The sequence below is a fragment of the Emiliania huxleyi genome (genome assembly GCF_000372725.1).
Source record: "Emiliania huxleyi CCMP1516 unplaced genomic scaffold EMIHUscaffold_1081, whole genome shotgun sequence".
NCBI classification, from domain to species: Eukaryota; Haptophyta; order Isochrysidales; family Noelaerhabdaceae; genus Emiliania; species Emiliania huxleyi.
The window spans coordinates 760-11,222 of NW_005201906.1; the positions used below are offsets into that span (position 1 = coordinate 760).

General features: G+C 65.2%; 2 protein-coding genes across 2 annotated transcripts; one reads left to right on the top strand and one right to left on the bottom strand.

Moving 5' to 3' along the window:
- Window positions 1–993: 993 nt before the first annotated feature.
- EMIHUDRAFT_471402 (hypothetical protein) lies at window positions 994–2,136 on the bottom strand (the record flags this gene model as incomplete). Its single annotated transcript, XM_005792288.1, has 2 exons — window positions 994–1,705; window positions 1,834–2,136. 2 exons carry the CDS (start codon window positions 2,134–2,136, stop codon window positions 1,304–1,306), a joined length of 705 nt encoding a protein of 234 aa, XP_005792345.1. The 3' UTR covers window positions 994–1,303.
- Window positions 2,137–7,308: 5,172 nt separating this feature from the next.
- Window positions 7,309–8,895, top strand: EMIHUDRAFT_446820 (hypothetical protein; the record flags this gene model as incomplete). The annotated part of the gene is made up of 3 exons (XM_005792289.1): window positions 7,309–8,151; window positions 8,258–8,528; window positions 8,592–8,895. Coding segments are annotated over exons 1-3 (1,401 nt in total), but the record flags the coding sequence as incomplete, so codon positions are not given.
- Window positions 8,896–10,463: the final 1,568 nt, after the last annotated feature.

Consider the following 10,463-nt stretch of genomic DNA (forward strand, 5'->3'; position numbering starts at 1 on the left):
GGTGCTCTCTAGGGCTGCCCTATTCCGCTCGCCCGGCTACGTCGCCGGGCTTCGAAGGAAAAGGTTTCGCTCGGCACGGCGTCGGAGAGCAAACTTCGGCGTTCGTCCTATAGTGGAAGCTGGACGCACGTCGGCAAGTGGGCCCATGACAAGGCGGGCTGCTGCTCAGAATCTGGGCTCTCTTGGCGCTCGCTCTCGCGCTCTCCATAACCTCTTTGCCCCCTCCCTCCCGCGCCGACGTTGGGCAGCCCGACCACGACAACGTCAGCGCCGCCGGCCTGCAACTCGAGGCGCCGTTGAATGAGCACGAGAGCCGGTGTGCAACGGCGGCGCGGGCGATGTAGCCCAAGGTGGCGGCGGCGGCGGAGGGGGCGGCGGCGGAGGGGGCGGCGGCGACGGCGGCGATGGCCGCGGGGTCGGCCCGCCCGCCTTTGCTGCTGGTGCTGTGGGCATCATCACAGCTCAACCTGAAGTCAAGGTGCAGAAGCTTCATATGGCGCTGCGAACCGGTCTACCGGCCCCGCCCCTGATTGTGCTCTCTTCCTCGACTCGACCTTCCGCGACCTTCCTCGACTCTCGACCTGATGCTGAGTTTCCGCACCAGCGCAGCTCAGTGGCAGTGTGCGACCAGGGCCAGTGGTAGACAGTCACGACGTGCGTCAGGCTGCTCTCTCTGAGCGATGACACTAGCAGTAGCATTGTCAGTGTCATCGGAGTCACTTGTATTTACGACGCCGCCACGCTCGCAAGGGCTGCCTAAGCGCCTAAGCACCCTAAGCACCCCCCGCTTAGGCCGCTTAGGCGCTTAGGCGAGCGACGGCCGGCTGCCCGGGGCTGGCGTGCCTCTGCCGTGGGGTGAGCGCCTGGGAGAGCCACTCTGCAAGTGGTGTGCGAGTGTGTAGCCTTTAGCGTGCAGTCGGCCGACTTACTACCTCTGTCGTAAAAACGATACTCCGACACGTCTCTGTCGCGGATCGCCAAAAATTGGAAAAAATCCGACAACGCGCTCATGTACTGTAGTTCGACTGACAACTGGTGCAAAGATCAGTGAGATGCATAGATATGCGCTGTATATGGCTAACATCGACGGACAGCGACACGCGACTGGCGGGCGGTGGGCATCGCCTCGACGTACCGGGGGGCAACAGTGATTCGGGAGAGAGACGTCACAGGGGCAGCACTGGGACGCGAGCGCCGAGGGACAGCGGTCAGACATTCTCATGCACACGCTGGGGTGTGCTCCGCGTGTTGTACCGCGAGAGGAGGTTAGCAAGACGCGTGTCGAAGCGGCACGCCAGCCTCCCTACCTCGCCTCCTCGCCGCACTGGAAGAAGCAGGCCGTGTCGGGATTGTCGTAGCGGCTGTCGCCGATCGCGGGCAGCTCGACAGCGTCAAGGTACAAATTGAGAAAGTCGGTGGACGCCGCATACGCCTTGGCCGCGTCGGCCGCCTTGCCGCTGCTCACCGCCGCCTTGAGCTTCTCGACGCCGCCCATCATCTTCTTGTAGTCCTTGACGGCCGGGATCTTGTCGGGAGGGATCTTCGAGTCGATCTTGAAGGCCACCGCCAGCAGGTAGCCGGCCGACTTGAGCTCCTCCGCGGGCGCCTCCTCCGAGGAACTCCAAAAGGCCTTGCCAGCCTTCTTGATCGCCGCCGCGTCGCCAGAGGCGATCACCTTTCCCAGCTCCCGGTATGCGTTGAGCACCTGGGCGATCGGAAGCGCGCGCTATTCTCTCGCCGCGTGATGCATGTCGCGTGTGCGTGACGCGTGTGCGCACAGCGTTTTTAGGATTAGGGCCGGGCCACGATGTGATGCGGTGGTGAACGCCGCACCTGGCTCATGCGACCGTAGTACCGCACCTTGGCGCGCGGGATGGATGTGGTCTTGCCAGCCGTGGCTCCTCCCGACGCATAGGCCGGAGCTGGAACGCCAGGCATGGCGAGCGCAGCGGGCAGCAGCGCAAACAGCGCTCGCCGTGGCAGAGCGTTCGCACCGATTATCAGCGGCGCTGCCGAGGTACCGGCCGTCGGCGTGGTGCGCCAGCGCCGTGGCGCAGCACCAACTATCAGCGATGCTGCCGAGGCGACCGTGGGCGTGGTGCACCACGCCAGCTGGGCGAGCAGCGGGCAGCTCATCGGGCCCTCTGTAAATAAGAAACGGCGCCGGCGAGCGTGGAATAGGACCGCCGCAAGCGGCGTGGCGTGGAGCGGTTGAGCGTCCCTCCGGGGGCCCCTCTGCGCCGGGGAGGCGTTGTTGGCGGCTAGGACGCAAGCGTCCGTCGCCGTTTTCAAACTCGGGGCCCACTCCGCTACGCTCCGACCCGAATTTGGAGGGCCATGAAATTTAAGGTGTTGCTGCGCAAAAGGGGTGGCGCGCGGGCGCGCGCGGCGGCGGGCGTCGAGCGCGGAGCGGCAAACACAATGACGTCGGAAAGCTCTGCATCAAGTACATTGTGAGTCTTGCTGCTTGATTGGCGGCAGGTGTTGGAGGCCGAGTTCGCTTCGCACCGCACGGATCGTGTGTGGCGCGGGCAGGTAGCAGCTATCGATGGCGTCATCTTCAAGATGGTCAACCCCGGCTGCGCTGTGCCCAACCCCGGCGCGTACTTTGTGGCGCGAAAGGACGAGTTTGGCCTGCTCTGCATCGCCACGTGCGACTACCACCGGCGCTTCCTGTCGTACGACATCAGCCAGGCGTCAACTACGCATGACTCAATGGCGCACGCTGCCTCGGAGCTGGGCAAGCTGCTCGCCTCCGGCCGGCTGCACCCCGATTTTTTCATTAATGGCGACTCGGCGTTTACACGGGCGCCACACATGGTTATCCCGGGGGGAGGCGACGCGTACGACTATGTGCAGTCCAGCACACGCATGCCCATCGAGTGTGCCTTTGGCATCCTCGTGCGCCGCTGGGGTGTCCTCTGGCGCCCCCTGTCTGTGCGGTTTGATAGGCGCGCTCCGCTCATCGGCGCGTGCATGCGGCTGCACAATCTGTGCATCGACGAGCGCATCACCGAAGAGACCTGCTTCAAGAACGGCCTCGGCGAGGTCCAGCCAGGCCGCTGGGAGCGCGTGCCCAAGTTCGACCGGGAGGGGCGACCCGTGGAGTACCTCGACACGGCTGCCGCAAATGCACCTCCTCCCGAGCCTCGCATGCGCCGCGCTGTTGCTGCGGACGCGGGGAAACGGCGTCAGGAGGCACTCGCTCAGGCGATCCGCAACGCGGGCATTGCCCGGCCTGCGCTGCAGCACGGTCTGCGCAAGAAGAAGCGCCGCCGGCGCGCAGCCGTTGCAGCCCGCTCGTAGGTTGTGTCCTGTGTGTCGCGAGCCACCAAGAAGCAAGATGCACACCTGCGCGCGTCGGGCGCGGGAGAGAGTGCGATCGGTCGCCCGTCGCTCGAGCCGCACGCGGGAGCGACCAGAATACTCGCCGGATGGCCCATTTAGGGCCGCGAGCCTGCGGCGAGAGGGGCAAAGGTGCGGGAGGTTCCTCGTGAAAGCAAGTTGCGGCTGAACGTGCTCGACTCAATGATGTAGTGCAATGGCTGCGGGCCATAGGCTATCCCGTACTTGGCTGCAATCTCGCTGATGTCCATATTGCGACGTTCAGGATACAACGTCGACGTCTGCATGCTCTCCAGCTCCTTTGCTGCACCATCGTAATTGCTGAAGTGGATCACACCGCGGAAGTGCAGCAGTCGTTGGTGGAGTGGCGGTTTGTGCTGGTCCGCAAACTTGGGAGTAGGGGGCGTGCCAGCGAGGATGAGGCATCGCATGGCCAGCGAGTCGCCACGGTTGAGCACCATGCGAGCCAGCAGCAGCTTCACACGCAGTAGAGTACGCTGTGCAACGCACCAGCCGCGGCGGGGAATCCAATAATCCGATAGTCCGCCTGAGCTCCACCACGCCGGCCATTGTCCGCTCAGCTCTGCCTCGTACGCAGTCCACCAGTTGCGTGCGGCCCTTGGAATGACACAGTGCTCTTGGCACGGCTCCTCCATCCCGGCACCGCATAGCTCACACGGGTCTTCGCCAAACTCCTCTCGCGCCCGCGCGTTTTTGCACGGGTAGCAGTTGACGCCGCCGCCTCTCAAGCGCCACATCTCAGGCGCAAACTCCACGTCCAGGTACTCGGTGGTACCATCGACAATGCAACGCAGTGCATGTAAGAAGCGCACCAGCTCAGTTTTGTACCCAACCCACTGGAATGCATCGGTGTACCACGTCTGCTTCCATTCGCACGGCCGCATTGATTGATAGCACACGCGTTTGACCGGCGGCTGCGCTGACCACTTGTGGTTGTCGTGGTCGGCGTTGCGTGGGTCTAGAAGAGGCAGCTGTAGCCGTTCTGCCTGTGCCTCGGCACTCTCATCGAACCGTGGCTGTGTCGTCAGCGCGGGCATAGCATCGGCCAGTGAGCTCCAGAATCTTGGCGGTTTGTCGGTGAGCCCGGCGCACGTAAAACTTTCTCGTGGCACCCATGGCATCGGGGGCGGCTGCGGTGTGGGATGCAGCGCAGCTGGGTCGGGTAGAGGCTGCTGCTGATCCGGCGATTGAAGCGGGGGAAGTGGTGGGAGAAGCGGCTCGGCCTGTGCGGTGAGGTCAGTGCGCCTGCCCCGTTGCGTCCAGTCACGGACCCATGCGCCCTGCATCACGGCAACTGCTCGCCACTGAGCGTCGTCGAACTCGATCGCCTGCCACGGCCCCGGCAAGATGCATTCACCCCACTCACCAGCTTGGCCCACCTGGTACGGATAGCGCTGCTTCCGGAGCACGATGATCGCCTCAAGGGCGCCGCTGCTGCACCACAGCGCGCAACGGGACAGCAGCTGCTTGTTCTCTCCGCACTCCTTCAGCCGCAGCAGCGCCGCCTCGGTCGCAGGCGTGAGCGTAATCCGGTACGTGGTATGCCGGTCCGGCATATGGTGACCCCAGAGATGTCGCGATGCGCTTTTCCCCGATCATTTCCGTCCGTCCAATCGAAGGAAGCGCTGGATCGCCCATGTTATGGTGTTTACCAAACTTGTTTTGAGGTTGTCGTATTTGGGAGCCACGGTCCTGCTTTTGTTTTCACGGGTTACGAAGCTGAGTACCGCGTCTGCGACGCGGGCGCCTTGCGGGCAGAGCCCTTAGTCCCCCTTTATCTTGCGCGGTCAAAATGGAAGCGAAACTTCCAGACACATGTTTCATGTACATGCACACCCCCTCGGTGCCTGTTAAAGTTTTAGTATGTTTTTAAGGTGATTCACGGGTGTCCGCGGCCCACTGTGCCCGCTGGTAGGAGAGTGACCGCCGCAAACCCTGTGATCAGCTCCATATGATCTCATATTTTTTGTAGGCACCGTAACACCAAAAAAACAAACTACTATGTCTTGCAGTGAAAAGTAATCCGAGCACGCGGCCGCAATGAATTAAAGGGGCGGTTTTCGAGGGGGAATCGGGAGAATCTGGGAATCTGCTCACCACGGACCCCCGCCTCATCGAAAAACTTTTCACTGCAAGACATAGTACTTTTTTAAGGTGCTCTACAAGCTAGGCACAAAAGATATGGCATTGCAGGCCATTTAGGGCCCCTAGACGGTCACTGAGTAGGCCAAAATCCCCACTGGGCCGGGAGCAACCTTAACCACGGTGACACCCTATGCAATAGGTAGGTATAGGTCCGGTTTTGACCGCCCCAGAGGGCCCTACAACAGGTAGGTACCCCCTATTTTCGTCCTTTTTCGCTTCGCTGCGCGGCCTGAGGATAGGTACTCGAGTAGGTAGGTAGGGCGTTTTGGCGCGAGTCATGGTCAACAGACCCCCTATCTGGCTAGGAGCCGGAACCCAGGTTCGTTGTGAAGACTGGGCCACGCCACCCAAGAACCTCGGTGTGCGGATCGGCAAAGGCGCGACGTGTCGAATGACGATCTGTGCTTTTGACCCATCAGTCTCCCAAAACATGTGCGACATTAGTCAAAGAACTCGCTTCACGGCGGTCCGCACGTGAGCACCGCGGCGGCGCGGCGGACGTCCCGCAACGCCTCTCCACACTAATCGGGAGCACACACACGGACTCGGACATGAAGCGCGCACGCGGCCCAATGGCCGTGCACGAGCAGCAGCGCGAGCGCCGCTAACCGCACCGACACTTTTGACCGCGTGCCGCACTTCCCGAACCCCTTCACACCCCACTGTCGCGCAATGTGCCGGCTCGTGTGCGGCTTCTGCCACGCCCACTCGAAAGCGAGCGCATCACTCTTCGAGGAGAAGCCGCGCACAAGTCAACGAGCAGAATGCGCCACGGCCGTCCCGCGGCGGGCGCGCCACCTCCCGAGAGCTCGCCGTTGTGCTGGCGCAGTCGTCGGACGGGGTCGGGGCTCGCGCCGACGTAAGTCCTCCGACCGCTCTCGTCTCGCAGGAAGTAGACGCGCCACGCCGAATCCTACTCCTCCTTCTCCTCCTCCTCAGCTTCGTCGTCGACGAGCGCGTTGCCGTCTTTTGCTTGTCCTCCTCGTCGCTGTCGCCGTCCTCCGCGTCGAGATCCACCTCGGTGACCGTCGCGCCGAGCGTGCGGAGAGTCGGCGAGGGTGCCAGTCGAGGCGGTTTGGGCGGCGATGGGAAGCACCCAGGCTGTCTTGATGATGCTCTTCGGGCCGTCCGGGCCGGGGAAGACTTCCACGTAGTCGACGTTGGGGAACTTGTTCTTGACGTAGTCCTTGACGTCGTACGTGTTCTTGCCCATCGTACCAACGAGGGCGGGAACAGGCCCTTCTCCTTCGTCTCAAACTGCGTCGCCGACATGACGAGCGTGAACTCGAGTGGCTTGATGGCCGGGTTGTCCATGGGCGAGACGTCGAGCTCGGGGTTGAGCCGCTTCGCCGTCGTGCGGAGATCAGGTGAGGCGAGGATGGCGGCGTGCATCATCACCGCCAGTTCCTTGCTCGGCGGACCGCCACATGGACATGCCGAGGTCCTTGAAGTAGCGCGGGTTCTGGTAGACTTGTTGCTCATGAGCTTCTTGAACGCCTCATTGTCGTCATACACCGGGTTGACGATGTACATGGCGCGGCCCGTGAGCTGGCCCACCTTATCGTTCTTCCGGTGGACGGCCAGGTGTGGATCTTTGCCTCGATCGGGTTGCCCTTCTTCTTGCCCATGCCGCCAGTGGCAATGGTTGCGGTCGTGGACGCTGGCAGGTCGCAGAAGCCACGGATGGGGTGAATTCTTCATTATTCATTATTCATTCGCCTCCTTGGTCCTGTTGCTGCGCGAATTCTTTAATTCCCAAGAGGGCGCGGCCTGTTTGCTTTCCGCCAGCCACTTGTGTCGGCCTGGTTGCTGAATGATGGAGGATTCCTTCGACCCAGAAGCGGAGCAGGAGGCCGAGCGGATGTGCCTCGAGGCGGTGATGATGGACGAGTATGAAGAACTCAGCGCCGAGCAGCTCAGCGCCCATCGCACCCGTCGGCGGCTTTCTCTGACCATCCTGCCGTACCCGTCCGCCCACGAGGCCAACCACGTTCAGGCGGTGCTCGAGGCGACGCTCGAGCCCACCTACCCTGTCCTCCTGCCGCTCGTGAGCCTGCGCAACGCTCCCACGGCGTCGCACAAGTTGAGCGAGGCGGTGCTGCAGGAGATGGGGACGCGGCTCGCAGAGGTGTCGAGTGAGCATGCCGGGTCCGTCCACCTGATGGCACTCGTCGAGGCGGCGCGCGAGTTCCTAATCGCGCGCAACGAGCCCGAGCCGCAGCCAGTGTCGGCGCATGAGCAGATGATCCGGCGTCAGAGGCAGGCGTCGCCGCCGATGGAGGACGAGGCGGCCAGCTCGGTGGGCGCCTCGCCGCTGCTGCCTCCCGCCGGCCGCTCCGCCTCGATCGACGTGGTCGACGGCTTCAAGCTGGACGAGCTCGAGGAGGAGCTGCAAATCAACCTGCAGGCGCAGCGCCGCCGCAAAAAGAAGGCGAAGCGGCGAGGCCGCCGCAGCATCGAGCCGGCGACGCCGGGCGGCGAGGAGGAGCAGCGGCGCGAGTCGAGCGAGGAGGAGCCCGCGCACGCGACCCCCCCTCCGACGCGGGGCAGCGCCGAGCCAAAGCTGGCGGCGCGCCGGCCTCCGGCCGCACCCGCCGCCGCCGAGCGGTCACTTGGCATCGCCGACATGGGACGGAAGATGTACCTCTAGCCCTAACCCAACCCTAGCCCCAACCCTAGCCCCAACCCTAGTCCTAACCCTAACCTCGCCCCCTAACCCGAACCCTGACCCTGGCCCTAACCCTAGGTGGGGCTCGGTCAAGGACCTCCTCTCGGGCTCGGGCGGCGGGCGGGGCGGGAGGGGCGCGGGGGATCAATCGGCCGGAGCGCGCGGCGACGGCTCCCCGTCGCGCCTCGGCGTGGCCCGGCGGGGGGCTGCGGGCGTCGAGGAGGGCAGCAGCGAGGAGGGCAGCAGCGAGGAGGAGGGGGAGGAGCCGCCGCTCGTCCGCTCAAAGTCGTCGCGTTTCACCACCGACTTCGAGGTGCTCGAGCGGCTCGGTAAGGGCGGCTTCGGGCAGGTGAGGCGAGTGAGGAACCGGAGGCTGTGAACAGCGTCTCTTCACACCTCTAGCTGTGAATAGGTGTGGCGAGTGAGGAACCGGCTGGACGGGCTCGACTACGCAGTCAAGTCCGTGCGGATCCGGCCGGGGCAGGACGTGTCCAAGCTGCTGCGCGAGGTCAACACCCTCTCGCGCATGCACTCGACGCACATCGTCAGGTACTACAACGCGTGGATAGAGCAGTCGGGGTCGATGGGGCCGCCGCGGCGAGGCGGCAGGGTCTCAAGCGGCGCGGGGGCGGCGGCGAGGGGCGGCAGCGCCTCGTCCATGTCGGAGATGCTGCGCACGCCTTCGTACGACATTTTCCTGCGCTCGGCGGGCGACGGCGGCGAGGACGACTGGTCGGCGGAGGGCGAGGGCGAGGGCGAGGAGACGACGACAACGACCACCGCGCCCGAGACGACCCAGGAGGGGGAGGGCGAGGAGAGCGGGGCGGGCGGCGAGGAGGAGGGGGAGGGGGGCGGCGCGGGGGTGCGGCCGCGGGCGGTGGAGGCGGAGGACTCGAGCGACGACGGCGAGCAGGGCGACGGCTGGCTACGGCGCCACGCGACGATGCGGTCGTCGGCCTGCTCGCGCGGGCCGGAGCCGCCGCTGCCGCTGAGCAGCAGTCACCGGAGCGCGGCGCCGCGCACGCTCTACATCCAGATGGAGTTTTGCAAGCGGACGCTCGACGCGCTCCTCGCGGAGGGGCAGCTCGACGAGCAGATGGTCTGGCGCACGCTGCGGCGGCTGCTCAACGGGCCTCCACCTCATAGTACCCGAAACCATCCCCTACCCCCACGGTACCGAACCCATAGGCAGCTGCTCAACGGTCTCCAGCACGTCCACGCGCAGGGCATCGTGCACCGCGACCTCAAGCCGGCAAACATCTTCCTCGACTTTGGAGACAACTGCGCGCCCTGGGCCCGAGCTCGAGCGCCGCGCCCGCGGCGTCACACCCGCGACACGCACCACGCACCGTAGGCAAGCTGGGCGACTTTGGGCTCGCGACGAGCAGAACGGGCAGGCCGCCCGACGGGCGCGGCTCACCGCGCGACTCGCAGCAGCACTTTGGCGCGGCGTCCGCCGCCGCCGCGAGCGACGAGGCGGCCGACAGGAGCGGCGGCGTCGGCACGTACCTGTACATGGACCCGCACGCGACGGGCGGCTCGGGCCAGTCCTTCGCGCTCGACATCTGGTCGCTCGGCATCATCCTCTTCGAGCTCTGCACCTTCTTTGCCACGCGGATGGAGCGAATCGTCGCCCTCTCCGCGCTGCGCGAGGGCGGCGCGCCCGACGCCGAGTTCGCCGCGCGCTGGCCGCGGCAGGCCGGGCTGATGGCCGAGATGCTCGACCCCGTGGCGGAGCGGCGCCCGTCGGCGCGCGCCCACCTCGGGCGGCGCTTCCTCATCGATGAGGAGTCGTGACCACTCCGCTCAATCAACAGGCGCGCGCCCTTCTCGAGCGGCTCCCCCCCCAGGAGGACGACGAGAACCTCAAGGACGCGCTGCGCGTGCTCTCGCAGCCGCACTCGACGCACTATTCGCTGCTGATGGAGAACTTGTTCGCGCCGGAGCGCGTGCTGCTGCCGCCGCTGCCGCCCGGCGCTGACGAGGGGCTCGTCCCCGGCACCGGCCTCCACCGCGGCCACTGCTCCACGCTGCTGCTCCAGCCGCAGCCCTACCTGCTGCACGCCCAGCGCGCCCACGAGAGCCTCGGCGCCATCTTCCGCCGGCACGGCGCCGTCGAGCTCACCCTGCCTCCCGTCTGGTACAAGCAGTCCCCCGCCGCGGCTGGCTCGCCAGAGTCGTCCGCTCCCTTCGTGATCGACTCGGGCGGCCACCTTCTTGGGCTGCACACCGGCGGGCGGCTCCCTCTCTGCCACTACCTCGCGCTCCACTCGCCCGTCGCAAC